General features: G+C 39.4%; 2 protein-coding genes across 3 annotated transcripts in view; both read right to left on the bottom strand.

The window, feature by feature from the left end:
- The window catches only part of LOC110127102 (L-threonine 3-dehydrogenase, mitochondrial), a 34,439-nt gene extending 26,534 nt beyond the window's left edge, over positions 1-7,905 (bottom strand). The window contains exon 1 of the mRNA XM_020877183.2: positions 7,723-7,905. Within this exon, the coding sequence (XP_020732842.2) occupies positions 7,723-7,905 (183 nt within the window). The remainder of the gene's footprint in view (positions 1-7,722) is intronic.
- Positions 7,906-13,125: 5,220 nt separating this feature from the next.
- The window catches only part of MTMR9 (myotubularin related protein 9), a 56,076-nt gene continuing 46,219 nt past the window's right edge, over positions 13,126-22,982 (bottom strand). For both annotated transcript variants that reach the window (XM_070480660.1, XM_070480661.1), the window contains 2 exons: positions 21,485-21,636; positions 13,126-18,220 (listed from right to left, as the gene is read on the bottom strand). In XM_070480660.1, the coding sequence (XP_070336761.1) occupies positions 18,057-18,220; positions 21,485-21,636 (316 nt within the window). In that variant the 3' untranslated portion in view covers positions 13,126-18,056. The remainder of the gene's footprint in view (positions 18,221-21,484; positions 21,637-22,982) is intronic.

The raw sequence follows: 22,982 nt of genomic DNA, 5'->3' as shown, positions 1-22,982 counted from the left end.
GTTACTTTCATAGGCTGTTTTTGGGAATAAACTTTCTGCGTCTTGTTTAGGTGACATCGTTTATACTCTGTTGTGGGGAAGCCTCTTGGATCTTGTTGATTTGAGTCACAATTAAGATATATCTCAGTATCGACCAGATGATGGATCCTTTACATTGGAAAAACTCTGGTAAATTCTTAGAAGGTGCTCAATATAAACAACTGTTTTATTGGTGTCTCACTTAAAAAAAAAATTAACAGGTGAAAAAAATACATGGTTATTTTTTTAACTCCCTTGATTTAAAACAAACAAGAAAACCACCTTGAGAATTCTTATTTGTGGCTTCCTCTTTCCCTCAATGGGTCTTATCAATGCTAATATAAGATGATAATTAACATTAATTAGATTAACAGCATAAGTGAAAAAACTGAAGGGAAATGTAGAGACTTTATCCAACCAGGTGGACATTTTAAAGGGACCTGTTCCAAATGGATAAAGAAATCTTTAGTTATTTGAAAGTGAGAGAAGTAAAATTGACATTAATAGGATTAAATCAAAGACTTGATACAACACTAACTAAGGTTGCATGGGCAAAAGTAACCTCATATTAGTCCTCAACATTAAAGGGCCCCAAACAAGTCTTCTCTATTTACCCCAGCTTAAAAATATATATGGCTGTAAGAAAATTAGACTGATATACCTGACCAATGATCACTTCGACCACAGTTAGATCGATTAATCAAGTTATAAGATTGACAAAAGGGCCTGAGTCTCTTGACTTAACCCCTCACTGTGGACCCCAGAAACTTTTATACAAAATAGATGATTAAAAAGTGAGGAAAGCTCTAGGACTCTGTAAAACTAAGGCTTGTTGACTGAGTCCTAAAGGAAACTAAAATATGTAGAGTTAAGATTAAAGTTTGCAAAAATTGGTATGTTTAAATGGTGTGTTTATATAAGATGGTTACTATCTTTTGCTTAATTACACTGGGGAATAAACATGTTTCACTGGGGAATACTACACCAAATAGATTTGCCCCTCAAGAAATATTAAAGATACTAAAAGAAACTAATATGGTTACTTGAGCCCTTTAACAAAACAACAGCAAAACAAACAAACAAACAAACACACTGGAAACCAATATTACTAACCAAGGGCTAGTAATAGTAGAAATTTGTTCTGAGTTTAACTTGTGCACTCAGAAAAAGGACTTTTGTTGACTTGCCTTATGAAAGCTCCAGTTCAGTTCAGTCGCTCAGTCGTGTCTGACTCTTTGTGACCCCCATGAACTGCAGCACGCCAGGCCTCCATGTCCATCAAACTCCCGGAGCTTGCTCAAACTCATGTCCATTGAGTCAGTGATGCCATCCAACCATCTCATCCTCTGTTGGCCTCTTCTCCTCCCGCCTTCAGTCTTTCCCTAGCATCAAGGTCTTTTCAAATGAGTCAGTTTTTCGCATCAGGTGGCCAAAGTATTGGAGTTTCAGCTTCAGCATCAGTCCTGCCATTGAACACCCAGGACTGATCTCCTTTAGGATGGACTGGTTGGATCTCCTTGCAGTCCAAGGAACTCTCAAGAGTCTTCCTCAATACCACAGTTCAAAAGCATCCATTCTTTGGTGCTCAGCTTTCTTTATGGTCCAGCTCTCACACCCATACATAGAGGATCCAGTCATAGAGTAGTCATCTATTATTGGGACTCCCTTTTGGGATTATCTGAGCTTTCTTCCCCCACTCATTTTAGAAAATAGGAAACTGATAAAGTAAATTGTTCAAGGTCATAACTAAGCTTAGAACTCAGTTCCTTTCCCTCCTAATCCAGTAGTCTTTCTGTTGTACTATTTGTCATATATCAAAATTTCATACTGATATGAGTGTTGGTTTGACACTTTCATTTATTAAAATGAGTAAGATGAAAGGGCAATAGTGAAACCATGTCAGAACTTCATTCATTCATCAGTGTTGTGACTTCTTTGCTGAATGAGGTAAAGGTTTCTGAATACTGGAAAAATGATTCCTTAATTTTTTTGTGTGCTATTTATGGTGTAATGACTCAGACATGCACACTTTTAAGTCTGATTCTCTTATTAACACAATCTCTGTCGACATCTTAACCAAAAATTGGCACACTTTTTCTGTGATGGGCGAGAGAATAATATGTTCAGCTTTATGGGTCTCATATAGTCTGTGTTGCGTTTTCTTCATTTGTTTCTATAACCCTTTTAAAATGTAACAACTCTTGATTTACAGCATTTGCCCATTTCCATGGTGTAAGTATTTAAACCATGACTGATTTCAGCCTACCAGCATGATGTCACACTGCATTTGGATTTGGGGAGAGATGTACTGTACCCCATGGCAATATTTCCTTAGGTAATATTGCCACCATAAAGATAAGGCTACAGTAACTAATCTCAAGAGCATATACAGTAAAATAAAATCTAGTAAAATACTTAGGAAGTGGTGAATTTGGTTATTAACTACCTTTGTGATTTCATTTATTTAATTATTAAGTTCATGTAATTTGATTTTTAATAATGCCTGTATTTAACAAGCAGCTGACAAAATTCCTGGAAAGTTAACAGTCAGCTTCAGCCCTGGTAAGTTGGTTCAGACTGGCTCCAGCAATGGCAGTTGATGATGTTATTCCAAAGGGAGGCTTCTAGCAGATGGGTTCACGCCATCATTGCTCTATATTATAATACTCAAAATGCTCTGTATTATAATACTCAAAATTAAGTACATTATAATACTCAAAATGGATTAGAGTTCTGAAATGTAAAGGTAGGATAGGTTTCATGTCTTTTCTGCCTTTTTTCAAAAAATTTAATTTGAAAGGAATTTCCAGTGTTAGAAAAATACTTTGTTGAATGGCTTCCTGGAGTTCTGAGAAAGAGCATGTTACTCTGGATCTTCAACTGAAATACAGAAGAGAGCTTTCTCATATTGCTCTAATGACTATATAGTGATTCTGTTATATTTTGAGGTTTATTTTAAAATAAATCTGCACAGCCTGGTCACATAATCAGCCACTTAGTGTGGTAAAGATTAATTATATGAATCCCAGCACTTTTTAAAACTTGTGGTCAAATATGTAAACCATAAAATTAATCATTTTAAGCATTTTAAATGTACAGTTCTCATAAAATATATTCTCACTGTTATGCAAACATTACCACCATCTGTCTCCAGAAGTTTATTGTCCCAAACTGATACTCTGTACCCATTAAATAGTAAGTTCTCATTACACCCTCCCCAACATCCTGGCAACTATCATTCAACAACTTTCTGTCACTATGAATCTGACCACTTTAGGTGCCTGCTATGAGTGGAATTATATATTATTTGTCCTTTTGTGACTTACTTCACTTAGCATAATGTTTTTAAGGTTTATCTGTGTGTGGCATGTCAGAATTTCTTTCCTTTTTTAAAGAATGAATAATATTCCATTATATGTATAGATCATATTTTATTTATTCATTTATTGATGGAAATTAGGGTTGTTTCCATCTTTTAGCTCTTGTGAATAATACTACACTGTGAGAAGCCCCAGGTTTAGTCAGAAAAATTCACCCATGAACATGGATACTCTTACCTATGGCATAAAAGCACCAGACCAAAATTCACTTATTGAAAGAATGTATATGAATATTTTTAGCTTAGTGAGGGTCAGTTCGATATTCTAAGGCTTGGTTTGCAAACACTGACATTCCTTCCATGTTTGAAAATGGAGCTATTTGTCTTTTTGTAAGATTTAAATACAATATGATCAATATTATAATGGCAGTCTAATCTCTCCCATGAGCTTCCCCAGTGGTTCAGCAATAAATAACCCACCTGCCAATGTAGGAGACACAGACATCTGTTCCATCCCCGGGTCAGGAAGATCCCCTGGAGAAGGAAATGGTAACCCGCTTCAGTATTCCTGCCTGGGAAATGTCATGGACAGAGGAGCCTGGCAGGCTACAGTCCATGGGGTCACAAAGAGTCGGACCCAACTTAGCTGCTAAACAATGTATTTGGGTTATGTCTTTCTAAAATAGTTTCTCCAGATGTTTGGTAACTTGAGTTTTGCTAAGTTAAATTAAATGATGGGAATTCATTGAATTATCCAAGTCAGTTCAAGTAAGATAAAATACCTGAATGTTAATTGCTAAACAAATCTAAATTTACTTACCTTGTCTCCTTATGAGTGAGTGTGTGTGCTAAGTTGCTTCAGTTGTGTCCGACTCTTTGCCATGCTTCAGACAGTAGCTCCTTAGGAAGGGACATTAAAGATATGTGGGTTTATTAGACACACATCTGGTCCCACACTGAAGAAAGAAATTGTTCTTTGTTTCTAGAGGTTGTGGAATATTCCAATCAGGAAGTGCTGGTATGGAAAAGACTACAGTTACTTGGTGTGTGGCAGTTTTTGCTAGAGATTAAGATTTTTAAGGGTTAGAATTGTAATATGTAATTGAAGCTACTAAATATATTAATGGAAATATTTCATTATGGAAAGAAAATAGGATGTGGCATTTTCAGCAGAATTAGGTATGAAGAATGGAAAAACATTTTGTTAAGGGAAAACAATGATTGTGTCCTAGACTTAGGTATGTGTTTGTTTTGGAGGTGGAAAAACAAACTTATAAGGATACAGAAAGTTGTGAATAGTTTGTAGAAAGAGAGCCCTATAAAGGAGTTTTGTACAGCTGAGACTAGATTAAATTTAGTTAGACAAGTGGATTTTGTTATAAAAGTAGGCTGATGCAAGACTAGATTTTTGTTCCTCTCTCTATTAAGAGAATGAAGTTTCCTTGCTTTTGGTAACAGATCATGAGTTCCTTTGCCTTTAAGACATTTGTATTTGCTTTTTGAAATCTTTTGTCACTTTAAGTGACTAAGTTGTTTCACAAGGACCTATGATCTTATTGGACCAAGTGTTTGAAAGCTATTTGATATTTTTTAACAAACTGCCTGCCTGAATACCAAATTGTAACTAAAGTTCTTCAGACCTCCAGCTCACTCTGGGATGCTTCAGAGGAACCCAGGAAGGGGGGGGGGGAGCGGGCAACTCAGAGGGGAAAATTAAAATAATTAGGCTTATTTGATATGTTAAATTACTTGGGAAGAACTGTCAAGTGATTGGAGACAAACCTTATATTGTATGGATAAATAACATTAATAGAGATATTCTCAAATTTATATGAATTCCTAAAAATGTGATATATACTGGTATAATGTTAACAGTCATATTCCAGTTATCTTAAAATGTTGTATGTCACAGAAATATCCAAGTTTCTTGTCAATTGGCTTGTAATCAGATCTTTAACCATGCTATTTAAGTCTTCTGTGGTCTATAGACAATCATTGTTTACTCTTTATAAAATGAAGATCTTCAAGAAAATTCATAAAAGACTTCGTGATAAATGTTTCTGGTAACTTATGATAATACTGCTAAACTGTGGAAGAAATTACAAAACTCTGATAGAAAACTTGACAGCTTCATCCAGATCAACAGGAATTAATTACATGGAACTGAATGAATTGATAAATGATTTATAATTCTATGATTTTTCTCTGAAACGTACCAGCTTTTAATCTTTGTTTTCCAGAAAAACCTTTACTCTTATGCTATGACTACTATAAATTGATAAATTGCCCCTTGGTAAACAAAGATGAAACGCATTTTTTTCCTCTTTACCTGATCCTTCCAGAAATTAGCTTCTCCATCGGACTTGATGGTTTCTTGCAATCAATTACTGCTTATACTCCCCACTGTTGTAACTGGTTCTTTATTTTCAGTGTGTTTATGGCTTGTCTCTCTCTACTGGTGTATGACTTTATTAGTGTTACCCATCTGTATTACTTATATCCTGTCTGGTTTATAAGATCATTGTCTCTCACATTGCCCAAGATGTCTTGAGAGAGTTCACCGTATATATAACTGTACATAGAATAATTTTAATTGTGAAACTCTAGGTATGAGAAGAAGCAACAAGGGAGAACATTTCCTGAATCACAACAGACTATCGAGAGAGGCGATCTAGAGAATTTTGGATCATCAAGGGGCTGATCCAGAAAAGATCAGCACGCCAGATGGCCTAGCAATAGAGTCTTCCCCTGACTAGGAATGAAACTGCTTAGCACCACGGGACAAGGATGGTCACGAAACGCCGCTCAAATGTTAGCTGAATTAACGACCAATGTGAGGCACTGTGGATGAAAAGTACTGCCGTCCTTATCAGTAAACAAAGGATGTTGGCAGCCACCAGCCCAGCAGCCACGGCAGCTGCCTGGACTGTTCACTCTGAGGGGATTCAGGCTGCAGACAAGCAGGATACTGGCCATAGATACTTAAGGTGCATAACGAAGGGATGATTTCAGAGAGGCCAGACTCTGGCACCTTACCAAACACAGCAAACCTCTAAACTCATTAACTTGAGATGTTTCCTTTTCTTTAACAGTAATTTTTTGATGTTCTGACTACCTGGTTATTGACTTCCCTTGTGGCTCAGCTGGTAAAGAATCTGCCTGCAATGTGGGAGACCTGGGTTCAATCCCTGTGTTGGATCCCCTGGAGAAGGGAACAGCTACCCACTCCAGTATTCTGGCCTGGAGAATTCCATGGACCGGATAGTCCATGGGGTCACAAAGAGCTGGACACGACCAAGTGGCTTTTGCTTTCACTTTTAGGCTTCCCTGATAGCTCAGTTGGTAAAGAATCTGCCTGCAATGCAGGAGACCCTGGTTCAATTCCTGGGTCAGGAAGATCTGCTGGAGAAGGGACAGGCTACCCACTCCAGTATTCTTGGGCTTCTCTGGTGGCTCAGCTGGTAAAGAATCCGCCTGCAATGTGGGAGGATTCGATCTGGGTTGGGAAGATCCCCTGGAGATGGGAAAGGCTACCCACTCCAGTATTTTGGCTTGGAGAATCCCTTGGAGTATATAGTTCCATGGGGTCGCAAAGAGTCAGACATGACTGAGCGACTTTCAATTCACTTCACCTAGTTATTGTTGCAAAACCCCTGTATTCCTGGATCCTCCTTGAACTCTTCAGCACAGTCCCTCATACCAATTTCCCTGTTTTTATTTATTTTTTATTTTTTTTTAATTCCCCTGTTTTTAATTCTTTTCCGTGACTTGCCCCTTTAAATTGTTGGAGGGCAGGTATGATTTCAAGCCCAGCGGTCCAGGTGAATATGATGCTGCCCAGAAGCCACAGTGTCTGGTTGCGGTTGGGCCATGTGGCTAGAAGGTGCAAGGGTTTCCTGATGCCCAACTCTGCTTTCTTCTGCAGCCAGAGCTTTAGTGGAAGTCCCTTTTAGAGGTTGTAAATGAGGGTGGAGTGTGCCACAAGAAACACCAAATGCCTGGGTCTCATTTGGTCTGTCTCATTCAATGACTTTTTATCTGGAATGGGAGGGGCCTTGGTACAAGGTTCAGAGTCCTATCTGTTTCACATAAAGAGACAGCAACTCATCTTTCAATTCTGTTTCATGGAGGTCATTACAGTGTTGAGATGACTGGCCAGACGTGCCTAAGTGCTTGTCTGTTAGCTACTGTACATGTGATAGTTTGATACTGTTCATCTCAATGTCCTGATTTATTCCTGGCCCGCTTCATTCTCCTCTGGGAATCAGAAGCTTGTTTTTCTGCTGCTCACTCTGTTTATTGGTTCTTTCCTGAATCAATTAGCCATGTGCATTTTTAGATGTATGGGATTGCTTATGATAGTGTTCTTTCTGATTCTGACTGACTTCACTTAGTAGGATTATCTCTGGATTTAACGATGTTCCTGTAAAGGGCATTCTTTCTTTCTTCTTCATGGCTGAGTCATCTTCCACTGTCTTCCTAGATGGCGTCTTTCTGCATTCATATGTCCGTGGACATTCTGTGTGCTGCCGTGTCCTCTGTGCCGGACCTGGTGCTGTGGGGCCCATGTGGGTCATTTGTCTCTTTGGGAGCTGGGTTTCTGCAGATATACCCCTAGAGGTGGGTCTGCCCCCAGGAACTGTCTCGTTTTTCTCACGTGGAACCTACGGTTCTTAGGACAGGGCTGCGTTTGTTTCCAGCGCCCTGTCGGCTGCAGGCGTGCAGCATCTAACCCCCATGTCCTCCTACACGTCTCCACCTCTTGGCTTTCTTTGCCCGTGTAGGTTATTCCAGAGTGCCTGGTTCCGCACCCTTGCTCTGCAGCAGGTCCCTGCTGAATCCCTGTTTTCTCTGTATTAGCGGGTATGAGTTTCTCCCAGCCATCGCCTCCATGCCCGCAGCCCCCTTTTCCCATTGTTGACAACCATCCGCTTTGTGCTCTAAACCTGTGTCACTTTCACTTTTGGAACACAGTTGTTGCTGGGTGCGGATGTCTCTCCATGTCACCTGTAAGTGATAGTTGCTATGTTAGTGTTGGTCTTTCTGACCCCCCTGAGGTCACTGTTGGTGCAGAAGTTCCTGTGGATAGCATTAAGGCCTTCCTTTCCCCAGCCAGTTCCCTCTTGTGTGTGCATCGCTTCTGTCTCCACTCATCTGGCCATGCCCATCTGGTTTGCTTGCGATTTCAGGATATTGTAAATACTGCAGTGGTGCCTGCTGTGGTTCACGGGTCCTTTGGAATTGTTTTCAAACCATACACTGTGAAGAGGGGGACTGCTCGATCATATGGTAGCTCATTGTCTGAATTTCTTTTAAAGGCCCCTGCGTCCCGTTGTCTTTAGTGGCTTTTTCCCACCACACCCTGGGAGGGTCCCCCCTTCCCTTCACCTCACTCTCAGCTTTTCTCATCTGTTGATGTTCTGGTAATGGCTGTTTCAGCGGTGCCTCGTGATCCCTCCTCCCAGATTGCTTTGAATGTCTAATAAAGTCGCTGTCCTGAACATCATTTTAGGTGGTTTTTTTTTTTTTAAATGGTGGGAGTGACAGTTGCCTGGTGATCATTTCTTCTTCCTACTTTCCCGTTTGTAATTCTTTTCCATGACTAACCCCTTGAAATGCTGGGAGGACAGGTATTATTTCAAGCTCAGTAGCCTCCATGAATATTAAGTTCTGAGAATCAGTCTTGTTAAGGTTGTTGTTGGGCCACAGGGCTAGAAGGCAGAAGGATTTCTTCATCCCTGGCTCTGGTTTCTAAAGCAGTCAGAGCTTCTGGAAGTCATGTTCTGGGATTGTGAAGGATAGTGTGATGTGCCAGATTGAATGCCAAATGCCTGGGTCTGGTTTCTCTGTTTTACACTTTTTTCCCCCGGAGTTGTAGTAGCATTGGTGTACGGTACCGTGGGACTTGAGTCTTTCTCAGTTTCACAGTTGCATAAGACAGCTACTCAACTACTTGCTGATTCTTTTCTCATGTGTGCTATTCCTGAGTCTTCTCAGAACCGCCTTCATGTCCCCAGGTCCTGGTTGACTATCTATGGTATATATGATAGTTTGTTTCTTCATCTCAATCTGCATAGTGGATCCCTCAGCCCCTTCATTCTCCTTCGTTAATCACAAGTTTTTCCATTTCTGTGCCTGTTTGTCATGTCCTGCATGTATTCACAATGTGCATTTCAGATTCATGAGATAGCTTATGATATTGTTCTTTGATTTTGACTGACTTCACTGGAAAAGATCAGTTTTCATGCCAATCCCAAAGAAAGGCAATGCCAAAGAATGCTCAAACTACCGCACAATTGCACTCATCTCACACGCTGGTAAAGTAATGCTCAAAATTCTCCAAGCCAGGCTTCAGCAATATGTGAACCGTGAACTTCCAGATGTTCAAGCTGGTTTTAGAAAAGGCAGAGGAACCAGAGATCAAATTGCCAACATCTGTTAGATCATGGAAAAAGCAAGAGAGTTCCAGAAAAATATCTTTTGCTTTACTGACTATGCCAAAGCCTCTGACTCTGTGGACCACAACAAACTGTGGAAAACTCTTCAAGAGATGGGAATAGCAGACCACCTGACCTGCCTGTTGAGAAACCTGTATGCAGGTCAGGAAGCAACAGTTAGGACTGGACATGGAACAACAGACTGGTTCCAAATAGGGAAAGGAGTACATCAAGGCTGTATATTGTCACCCTGCTTATTTAACTTATATGCAGAGTACATCATGAGAAACGCTGGGCTGCAAGAAGCACAAGCTGGAATCGAGATTGCTGGGAGAAATATTGATAACCTCAGATATGCAGATGACATCACCCTTATGGCAGAAAGTGAAGAAGAACTAAAGAGCCTCTTGATGAAAGTGAAAGAGGAGGGTGAAAAAGTTGGCTTAAAACTCAACATTCAGAAAACTAAGATCATGGCATCTGGCCCCATCCCTTCATGGCAAATAGATGGGAAAACAGTGGAAACAGTGGCTGACTTTATTTTCTTAGGCTCCCAAATCACTGCAGATGGTGACTGCAGCCATGAAATTAAAAGACACTTACTCCTTGGAAGAAAAGTTATGACCAACCTAGACAGCATATTAAAAATCAGAGATATTACTTTGCCAACAATGGTTCATGTAGTCAAAGCTATGGTTTTTCCAGTAGTCATGTATGGATGTGAGAGTTGGACTATAAAGAAAGCTGAGCACTGAAGAATTGATGCTTTTGAAGTGTGGTGTTGGAGCAGACTCTTGAGAGTCCCTTGCACTGCAAGGAGATCCAACCAGTCCATTCTAAAGGAAATCAGTCCTGGATATTCATTGGAAGGACTGATGCTGAAGCTGAAACTACAAATCTTTAGCCACCTGATGCGAAGAACTGACTCATTTGAAAAGACCCTGATGCTGGGAAAGATTGAGGGCAGGAGAAGGGGACGAAAGGCAATGAGATGATTGGATGGCATCACCGACTCAATGGACATGTTTGAGTCAACTTCAGGAGTTGGTGATGGACAGGGAGACCTGGCGTGCTGCAGTCCATGGGATCGCAGAGTAGGACACGGCTGAGTGACTGAACTGAACTGACTTCACTTAGTATGATTAGCTGTAGGTGTAACCGTGTTCCTGCAGATGGCATTCTTCTCCATGGCTGAGTCGTCTTCCACTGTGATCACTTGTTTCTGGACTCACCTATCCATGGGCATTCTGTGTGCTCCCAGGTGCTCTCCGTTGTGAATGGTGCTGTAGAGCCTGCGTTAGGTCACTTTTGTCTTTGAAATGTGGGTTTCTCCAAATACACTCTGAAGAGGCGAGTCTGCCCAGTCACCCGTGGTTGAATTTTCACCTTTTCAGGGCGTCTCTATTGTTCTTCATAGTAGTTGTTACCATTTACGTCCCAGCTGCACCATAAATTAGTTCCCTTTTTCTCCACGGCCTCTCCACCATTTATTCTTTCCTCTTATTTTTTTTGGTATTGACTTTTTGATGATGGCTTTTCATATGGAACCAGTTTATTCCTTTTCAAATTAAATTTTCCTGTGTATGGATTCACGATATTGAGCATGTTTCATGGACATTTTATAACTGTTAACAAGGAAACCAGTATTTACCAGTTGTAATTAAGTTTCCAAGTCTCCTTTTGCAAAAAAATTATTTTCAATTAGTTGTATGAAAATTGTTTGACAGAAGGTATCATTTACAGTCTAGTAGTCCTTTTGAATCAAAAGGAAAAAGTTTTAGGTTCCTGTTGTTGGAAACCACCACAAGACAGCACAACTCCGGTACTATGCTAATGAAAGCCTTGTGGTCAGTTTGATTATCTGATTCTACATTAGGTTGAATATACCAGCTGGAACCATGGTCAGCTTGTGTCTTATTTTTTTTCATTTATTGTAGTACATTTGATTTATTGTTGTGGATGTTGTAGGTATACAGGATCTCATTTAGTTACACACGTACACCTATCTGTTCAACGTTTGCCTTTTCACATGAGTCACTGCGCAGTGCTGTGTTACCTGCTTTCCTGTATAGCTGTTTGTCCCTTGACGACAGTCTTTTTATCAGTGATACATGACTCCCAACCTCCTATGGATCCCATCCTACCTTCCTCCTTGGTAACCTTGTGTTTGTTTTCTAAGTCTGTGCATCTCTTTCACTTTCATAATTAGTGGACTGGTATCAATTTTTCCATTTCACATACAATTGATATATGTTTGTCTTTCTGACTTACCTCACTTAGTACTATACCATATTGTCTCCCAATTCATAGGTTACTACAAATAGCATTCTTTTTCATGGCAGAATCCTATTATATTGTGGAATTGTGTCACTTCCTTATCCACTCATTTGTCGATGGACATTTGGTTTGCTTTTGTGTCTGGGTATTGTAAATAGTGCTAGAGTGCATGCTTGGGTGCACTTGTTTTTGAATTCTTATTTTCTCCTCTTATTCTCTTAGCAATGTGCCTGTCTGATCATATGGTAGCTGTATTTTCACCATTTAGACACACTTTCATAATGTTCTCTATAGGGTTTGTTACCAATTACATCCCACCAGCATTATAGGAGGGTTCCCTTTTCCTAAGCTCCCCACTGCACCATTTACTGTCAGTAGCCTTTTCTATAATTGCCATTTTGACTGGTGTGAGGTGATATGTGTAATTTTCATTTTGCATGTCTCTAATAATTCACCATAATTGAGCACCTTTCATGGAAGTTCTTTTCACTACACACTGAATAAATAGTATCTTCAGAATCTACTGCTACTTCTTAGGAGATACCTGTGAAGTTTAGGTGGAAAGGTCATGATGTCTGCACATACCTGCAGATGTTTCACCAGAACAGCAGTGATGGTACACACATTCTCTCTCTCTCTCTCTCACACACACACACTCAAGGGTGTTCAAGCCTATGCCTATGTTGATTTATAAAGTATTCCACCTGGGTGAACAGTATGTGGGACATCACTGCACTATTTGCAACTTTTCTACTGATGTGAATTTTTTCAAAACATAAAGTCCAAAAATATATGAAGTGTCAAGTGTTAGCCACTCAGTCGTGACCAACTCTTTGTGACCCCGTGGACTATAGCCCACCAGGTTCCTCTGTCTTTGGGATTCTCCAAGCAAGAATACTGTAGTGGGTTGTCATTCCCTTCTCCAGGGGATGTTCCCAACCCCGGAATCGAACCCAGGTCTCTCGCATTTCAGGCAGATTATTTACCATCTGAGCTACCCATGTATATAGCAATTTTAATTAAGACACTGCAAAAACCTTTATAAATATTTGGGGAAAAAAGTCAGCCTATAGATTTAATTTCTTGCATTTGAATGTATTCAAATTTTATTACCATTGTCTATAGATATTTAACACTAGCATTTGTGCAACAGTCCTCTTAGGCAGAGGGGGATCATAACACACAAATCTTACACACTAAAAATAACTGTACCATGTTCAACAAGGCTGTTTTTGACTCAGTAAACCAAGCTTGACACAGCAGCCAATTCAAGAGAAATGATTCTAGGACATAAGTGAACTTACCGCTTAAGGGAACATTACAGATTATACTAAAATGTTACACAGATTCAAGAAAGTTTGTCATTTTCCCCTAGATGCAGACAGGTCCACCATGTAGAAACCTGTACATTACAGCACTCTGAGGTTTTCGCAAAGCATACATTATAGATACATTTTCCATACAGTGCAATTTTTATTGTGTAAGACATGAGTAATAGTGCACTTAAATCCAACAATCACATTCGAATATATCGAGTAAACTTCAAGTACCTGGTTATTGAAGAAATACATACTGTTATTATTTTTTTAAATAACTTGTGCAAGTACAAGATTTTCAGTGTAGATGGTAATATATCTATAAGGATTCTAAACAAGAGAACTCAAGGAGTATTTGTATAGAATAATCCACCTCTCCAAAAATATGCGCATTTGGAAAATTGAAGCAAATGTCTTGGGTTGACAGACACGGGCAGTGTTACACAACTTTTTATCAGAAATCACACATATAATATGTATACTCACAGATGGTTATAGAGAACTGCTTTTGAAGACAGTGAGCTCTCATCAGGAACCATTTTCAGGACAATGTAGTGTCCACACTGAGTCCTGTTATATTTCATTAATTAAGCACAAACGACAGTTCTGCACTGTGGTTCAATTATAGGACATCAGTTTTTTGTTTTGTTTTTTTGAGGGGATTTAGATAACAAGTTCCGGAGAAGGCAATGGCGCCCCACTCCAGTACTCTTGCCTGGAAAACCCATGGACGGAGGAGCCTGGTGGGCTGCAGTCCATGGGGTCGCTAAGAGTCGGACACGACTGAGCGACTTCACTTTCATGCACTGGAGAAGGAAATGGCAACCCACTCCAGTGTTCTTGCCTGGAGAATCCCAGGGATGGGGGAGCCAGGTGGGCTGCCGTCTATGGGGTCGCACAGAGTCGGACACGACTGAAGCGACTTAGCAGCAGCAGCAGCAGATAACAAGTTTAGACTTTCTAAAACCTAGCATAGTTTCAGAAGGTCTTTTCTGGGCTTCTGGCTGAAAGGAAGGAAATGCCGTGGATGGCAGGTTGTAAAGACTGAGTGAAAGGAGAAGCGGTTTTTATTTAAGAAACCAAACGTGAGAAAACAACCGTCCCCATCACCCGGGAGTAAATACCAGTGCAGCAACCAGTCCTTTACAGCTTTCTGTTGAGATGGTGAATTACACAAAAATGCTACTTATAGTAACTTAGTGTGCATGCTCTGGGGGCCGGGGTGGAGTCTGTGTCACGTTTAAGAATAAGAAATGACTCCTCTATGTTGTCCTGAGGTATAGGATAACCTGGGTCAGACAGACTGAATGACTTCCTTCTCTGGAAAATTTCAAAACTTCCAGAACAGAGGATTAACTATTCTAAATATTGCCCATTTTTTTTTGGTCCAGGAAATACCTCTCTGATAAAGGGTGCTCGTAATAGACTTGTGTCATTTTAACTCATAAAATCTGGATGTGGGTAGATACCAAAACTGTGTCTCAGGTGAAGGTCGGATAGCAAGTGAACCTGATGCCCTAGCTAGGACTGACCATTAAAGTAGCTACTCTTGAGACCAGATAACTATGACAGTTACATCTTTGAGGGGTTTTCTTTGTAATGCAGCACAGTGTTCCTCTTGTTTTTCACTTCAAGTGACAATAACTGGTCAGATCTTTTCCATGATTTTTTTTTTCTTTAACTTAAGAAAGACTGAATCAAAAACTAAAATCTCACTTAATTTCATCCTTTAAAATGAAAGGCAGTGACTTATCTATCACTTCTACAAAATCAGGCTGAGGGGTTCAAAGAAAAGTTTTAAAATAAGATACATACAAAAATATGTATCTTAAATGATTATTGTCTTCCAAAGTTTTCCCCAAAATCACTTTAAAATCTTGTTTCAGAGGCCTAATTTTTCTTAGGTTTAAAACAAGCTATAAAATTATCTTATTTCTATCAGGTTTTATAATTTCTGCTTATTTTCTTCCCATTTAATAAAATCAAAACAAAAAATGTGAAACAATTACTGGCAAGTCTTAAACCACCCAAAAAGTTTCAGCATTTTGAGATAACCAAACTGTTTCTTCTGATTAAAAAAAAAAATTATTAATTTAAATCTAAAGATCCCTGCACTGCAGCAGTCCTTTGTATTAAAATATTCTTTGTGGGGGCTTACTTTTTTTACTCCAAAAATGGAAACCAGCCTTCACAATGAATAAATACAGAAGCTGCATAACGTACATGAACTTGATTATACGTCACACAATGCTTGTATGGGGCAATCTGCATTCTCACTAACTGAGCCACTATTCTCTTCATTATGAAAGTTTTTAAAGCTGCCTTTATCAAAGACAGTTCTCCAAACTTAACCTTCAGTAAGTATCTTATTAATATATCCACTGTAATTATTCTTTTCATCCAAGGGATGAGTAATTTAATAGTATTACTAAAAACCCTCTTCAAAATTACATTGATAAAACATTTGTCTTTGTCAGAATTCTCAAGTTTGGGAAAACCTTAGTATTTACATTATTAGATGACCCCTTTGAAAGTGCATTGATACAAAAGTTTGTTTTTACGTCCTGTAAACAGAACTATAGTTTGGACAATCCCTAATTATAAATTAACACTAAAACACAAACTTGTCCAAACTGCTTATGATTGCTGTCTCAGTAAGAGAAAGAAAAGAAATGGAAACACTACGTTATCACCATACTCTGGCTCACATGTGAAATGTTCGTCAGGAAGACAGGTATGAGATGCTGGCATACAGTTTCTCCATGACCAAGCGTAAAAAAACCCTCTAATGTTTCCACCCACAGAAACCTTATGGCCAACAGCCAACCAACATTACTGAGAGTCGCTTCTTTAAAAAAAAAAAAACACCAAAAATTCTCTAGTTTTCCTTACAGGTTGGTAAGAAAAAGGCTCCTTCTTCAATTTTGAGGATTCATTAAAAAAGTTAGTGTTTCCTTTTTTAAAAAATTAAGAGAGACATTTCACACAGCACACAAATACCTATAGCAAGAAAGTACATCTTTGCTCCTTCCCTCATTAGCCTTTCTTTAGGTGAGGACTTGAATGCCCCAATATTCTTAACTATAGTCAAGAAAACAGGCCAGGAGTAAAACTGAAATTAGAGGAGAAAAACAAATTTACCAAAAAGAAAGCTCTGACTATAGATTAGTCTAGCCTTTTGCTCCGAGTGAGGAAACAGGGGAAAAAGATGTCTTGGCAACTCTTTTGGAGATAGAAAGTATTTGCTACTTTATATAGCTTCTGAATGTGGCCATAGATTTTCCTAGAGTTGATTTTGAAGAGCTAAAATTTTAACTCGATACGTAACTCTAAAGCTGGGTTCAGTTTTGGTGTGTTTTTACAATGAAACGGTTTTATATAGATGGGATCAAAATGATATTAAAGATTACCCTCCAACTGTCCTTTTAAGGGAAAACTACAATTGAAAGTATTTGTTAAAACGAGCAGTGCCACAAAGTAGAAATGTACATGGAAAGCACCTAATCACGAACTGTTAAGAGTTGCAGGCAAAAACCAGCCTACAGCATAAGGTCATCACTGTTTCTGTAACACTGAGAACATTTCAAATTGGTTTCTGAAGTTTAAAACATACCTGCATCATGTTCATAAACTTCTATTTAAATTATATTTGTCTAATGGACAAACTAGCAGAGTCAAGATAAATTTTCAAAAGGCTCAAGGGAGTAAGAAAATCTTAACCTTAGTATTGGTAAACTTAGAATATTTAAAAACAAAACAATTAAGCACACACTTCTGTACATAAACCAGTGCAATAAGAACTTCAGACAAGGGCAGTGCATCTCTGGTTTAAGGTAACCGTATTTGTAGCTTAATTACAACAAATTAACATCTATTCTAAATGATGGTTTAATGTTACATCCAGCATTTGACACATTTAAAATTTATGACCAAAACCCTGAAGAACCAATTTGACACTACTGACACCTTATCAGTAACAAATTTCTCCTTTATTTCTAAATTGCACATACTTTTTAGTGTCTACGGTTAAAATAAATTTACTTCTTCTAAATGTAAATATCAGAAGACTTTAGCTGTTGCCCTTGTAAAAATAATTTACCTTGAATAAATATTCAGCTTTTGCTTTCTTGACAAACCAGAATGAGGACATGAATTCTGCTCTTGTCAGTCCAAAACTGTGTTAAAAGAAGAAGGGCTATTTTATCTGGCAGAGATATTGGAAACAGCATGTTAAACAAAAAAGTCTTGGTTTACCAGCAATTTCAGTTTTGAAAAATATTTCTATACTTGGAGTGCTTAAGAAGTCTGATCCTTTTTTAAACTAACAAATATTCCCTAAAGAGATTAGTCATATCCTTGACTGGTCTGGAGCACTGTTTGCAAAGCAGATGCAGAGAAAAGCTTACAATGAAATGGTGTATAACACAAACGGCATTAAATAGGTCACCTGTTTCACATAAAATGACTAGCACCTCCTTCCTGCTCCCAAAGTGAAGAGCCCCAACAGGCCATGTGTCACATGAGTAATAGTAAGTCCCATTCTTAAAGTACTGAGGAGTCCGTTACATTAGAAGGTTCTCACTCCTGAAACCCGTCCAAGGCTGAACGTGTGGCGGCGAGCTGAGGGCAGAGGAGACAGAGGTGGGCTGCCAGTCTGCACGGTCCTGCGAGGGCTGCAATGGGTAGGATTCAGGGGCTCTCCTGCACCCCATCCTCAGTCTCCAGTTCTGCCAGCTGCCTCCTAAGGAGGTTTACTTTCGCTTGTAATTGCTTGTTGTATTCTATGATGTTAACCATTTCTTCATATGCTTCATCCAAATACTTGGAGGATCTGTTCCAGCGTAAAAAAATACCTATTGAATCCACGAAAGAACAGAAGGGAAAAAGATGCACACCTTTTAGCATTATACTTGTTGTGGCTAATACATAATCCCATGTATTGTAACACTTTTCTTTTTTCACAATTCACATCTGTTTTTTTATTATACTCTAAAATGTACAGCAATCTGAGGAACTCAAAGAGTACAGTTGAATAGTGTTCAAGAAGTCACTATGTACATGCTTATTATTCAGAAAACCCCATAACATTATGAAATAGGTCAAAATGCAGTTCTGATTATATTCAGGAATACAAACTAATCATTTACAATGCCATAAACTTCACAGTTTCACAATACAAATATTCTTTTTTAAAACAATTACAGAACTTTATCCAGACCTGTAAGACCGCCTATAGCTGTGAAATCATTTTCAGTGGGAAAGTGGCAGTGAGAGCAAAAGCAGAACCACACAAATTGTTTAAAAAGCCAGAACTTCAGCACTCTTAAGAGACCATCTGCTTTTTCCCCCACATAACATTAATTATTCTTTTATTATGGATAAAAAGACATTTTCTCCTGTACATACATATATGTTACTGATATCAGCTCAAGGTGATATCTTAAAGATATTCAAGTCAGGAGGTACAAATACTTCTAGACTGCAGCATGCATGTACCAGTAGCAACTTACCAGTAGCTGGTAAGTTCACAAAGATTTTATGAGTTATTAGAATACCTTCCATAAACCAAACTGCCATGCACCCTAGAGAGTCCTTCTGTATGTGTCCGAATACTACTTACATTCTTATCAAAGAAGAAGATAGAAACACAGACTAAAGACTGACCTTGTTGATTTTTTTATTGAGTATATTTTTAAAATCCTGTTCTTCAATACAGGAATTACTTACTTTTAACACTTAACTTCGGTGTAGATATAAACAGCAAAGAGACATTTTAAGGCCACAATGGTGTCGTTCTACAATCCATATACTTACCATGAGAATATTTTTATCCAACTTAGAATTTCATCCAGTTCTAAGTGGTGAAAGTGAAGTTGCTCAGTTGTGTCCGACTTTTTGCAACCCCATGGACTATATCCCACCAGGCTCCTCCATGCATGGGATTTTTTCAGGCAAGCATACTGGAGTGGGTTGCCATTTCCCTCTCCAGGGGATCTTCCCGACCCAGGGATCGAAGCCGGAGGGAAATCTTGTCCTTAATGGAGTAGCAGGAACGCATCCATATAAAAAAATTTTCTTCCATCACTTAATCCCTGAACTTTCAATGAGGTTTTGTAAAGACCAGTTAAACTGCCCTTCAGGAGCCATCTGGCTCTCAAGTTTGCCTTTCCTCCCAAATAACTAGTCTCTCGTTTCTGTAATGAAACATGACAGTGGCTTTTAGGGAAACTGCCCCAGATTCCTAACAGGAAGTGCAGCTGTTAGCTCTCCTGCACCTGGGACTGACTACAGAGGAGAAGGCTGAGCTGAGGCTCAGGGCCCCGGGAGGCTCTAAGCTCGGGCCCACCTTCCCCGTGCTAAACACGGCACACCTCGACCGCTAAGATAGAAGCGCACACTGAGGGGGAGGAGGCAGCTAATGACAGATATCCCATGCAGGACAAGCCACGAGAGCTGACAGCCAGAGGAGTGACAGAGGTAGGCTCCGTGTCAAACCCAGAAAGGAAAGCAACCTGAGACCCCCTCACACATACAATGGGCAGGCAGTTTCCACAAAAGACTTGCCCTTGAGAGTCTCACACAGGAGAACACAGTAAAATAACGGATGTGGATGGTACTTCAGTTTACCAAACAGCTGCCATTCCTGTGGGTATGCCCTTGTTTAACATAAAGATGACTAAAAATGTACTTACCACCTTCAAATTGATTAAAAAGAAATTAAATGGTATGTTATACCCTTTGTGTAATGATAAGATAATGTATTTTAGATAAGTTTTTGGTAGTTTTTAAAAAACAAGCTTCAGTATTTAAGGTATGTGGAGAACTGACTCATTGGAAAAGACCCTGATGCTGCGAAAGACTGAAGGCAGGAGGAGAAGGGCCAACAGAGGATGAGGTGGCTGGATGGCATCACCGACTCAATAGACTGAGTTTGAGCAAGCTCCAGGAGGTGGTGATGGACAGGGAAGCCTGGCCTGCTGCAGTCCATGGGGTTGCAAAGAGTTAAGACACTACTGAGTGACTGAGCTGACTGCATTGAGTATTTAAGGAGATAAGCTTCAGAATCTGAAACCAATGCAGGTATAAACTCTTCTATAGATATGAAAATCACGTCTGGATTATTATTGTTCCACTTAAACAAGACATCTGCATTACTGCCTTGATAGATGACATTATGTACATTTTATGGAAGCTTACTAAAATGGACTACTTCATTAACCCTTCAACAGCATTTAACAGAAAACTCTATCCTAAAGACTAGCTGATAAAGGGAACAGAAACCATCTCCTAAGAGCTTACAATTTATTCCTGTCCCAACTATCTATCACTTTCTTACAGAAAAAGTAACGTACTTTCCCTCACTCCCATTAGGATGACCTATCATAGACAGGGGGAAAAACAGGAAATAAGTATTGACGAAGATGTGAAGAAACGGTAACCCTTGTCCACTGCTGACGGGTTGTAAAATGGTACGGCTATTACGGAAAACAGTATGGCTGTTCTTCAAAACACTGAACATAGAATTACTGTACGATTCGGCAATCCCAGCCTCAGAAGCAGGATCCTGAGGAGATATCTGCATGCCTGTGTGCCAAAAGGTAGAGGCAACCCAGGTGTCCTCTGACATGATGAATAAGCAAAATGTATACACACAATGCAAAACTGCTCAGCCTTGAAAAGGAAATCCCATCACACGCTACTATATGGATAAGCCTTGAGCACAATAATTACGTTCAGTGAAACAGCGCAGTCACAAAAGGACAAATGCGGTATGGTTCCACTCAGGTGAGCGGCAGGAGTGGGCAGAGTGGTGGCTGCCGGGGCCGGACAGGGACTCTGAGCAGCTGCTGCTCAGTGGGTGCCGAGTCAAGTTACACGAAGAAAAGTTCTGGAGACCTGTTTCACAGCACGTGATACACCTGACCATCTCTGTGTGCAGTTAAGTATTACTTTGGTAAATTTTGTGTTTTTATCACAATAAAAAGAAGTAATGTACCTTCTTATCTTGAGAAAATATCTGATATGAACAGCAGTATCCATGTACTCGTGTACCCACAGGCAGTCAAGAGAACATCTTAGACGATCAACAAAGGGTTTGCAAAGGATGCGTGACTTACCCTCCCACAGCTGAAGACTCTGTGGGGCAACAGAAGGCCAGATGACAAGGTTGTTGGCTTCAAAGAGAGGGTTGGTGAGCTTACTCAGTTCACTGGGCCGGTTGACCCAGGACCACAGAGACATCGTTTTCTGCTGCAGCTTCAACTTACATCTGATCAAGACAGGAAACTGAGGTTAAACCGATTAATTCATGACAACCACTATTAAATGCTCCTTCTAATAGGACCATTTCTTTTCTCTGTACATTGGAAGGCAGAACACAAGATTTTTACCAGAGAAACAAAATGTTGTCAAACTGAAATATTTGTCAGCATTTTTAACTGTCAACAATTACCTAAATTGAAGAAACAGAAAATCTCAGCAGACCTATAACAAGCAAATAAATCTGATTCCATATTGGATCTGTTTCTTTTACTTTAATTTTTGTATTCTAGTCCTTTTGCTATAAGTTTTATCACTAAAAGGATGCTGCTTATAGCTTGAGGTATACATAATGGCCCATTTCTGGGAACCCTGCCTCCATGTCTGAATGCTAAGCTAAAATATATTGGTTTTGCTCATAGGAAACATCCTTACCAGGCCCACTGATGAATGGCTGCAGGAAAGAAGTTAACACATCCCCTCCCAAATCCGGCTGGAACCAGGAAACATTTCAAACAACTTACTTTTTTTAACTTTACCTCCTTAGCTCCTCCCCTTCTTTGTTTTATAAAAGTACCTAGCATCCAAACCCAGGCAAGACACTTCTTCGGGACACTAATACACCATCTTCCTGATCTGTTGGCTTTCCTAATAAAGTTGTTATTCTTTGCCCTGACAACTTGTCTCAATTTATTGGCCTGTGGTGTGACAAGCAGTATAGTAAGACATTTCAACTTGAACAAGTTAATCCTATCTCAACTCCATACTATCACCAAAGAAAACACTCAGCAAATACCCTTGGGATACAGAGCAGTATAAATTATACACACACCAATTAGTCAAACTGATTATGTGAATCCTGTGGCTGCAGTTAACTATAGCCAAAACACAATGAGAAAACTATGGTGACAGAATTTTCTAGAGCAAATAGTTCTAAATTTTTCCCTACAAGGATCTATAAGAAAATCTAATGTTGAAATATTTGCCAATTCAGCTTTAAAGTTAAAAAAAAAAGAAAAATGTATTGCTTGAATTTTCAACTGGTAAAGATTCAGTGATTCCATTCCTTTGTGAAGACTGTTAATTGTTTACATTTATTATTCAACTACACGATGCCAGCTACCAGTCAAGAGACAAATCCTGTCTCTCACCCAGAGGAAGCCCTTGGATTGTACCCAAATGAGAAGATGACCAGTTAAGCATCTTTTAATGATCATTCTGATATAAATCTAATCAAAGCTATACACTTGATGGCTTCTGGGTGATGAAGTGAGACTGGCTCTCTGGGCCCGAGGACAGTTTCTTGGTGTGAGAGACACAATTGAGAACAGGAGCAGGAAGGCCTGGTGACCAACT

Source organism: Odocoileus virginianus, chromosome 18, assembly GCF_023699985.2.
Source record: "Odocoileus virginianus isolate 20LAN1187 ecotype Illinois chromosome 18, Ovbor_1.2, whole genome shotgun sequence".
NCBI classification, from domain to species: Eukaryota; Metazoa; Chordata; class Mammalia; order Artiodactyla; family Cervidae; genus Odocoileus; species Odocoileus virginianus.
This window is presented reverse-complemented; position numbering and strand designations above follow the sequence as displayed.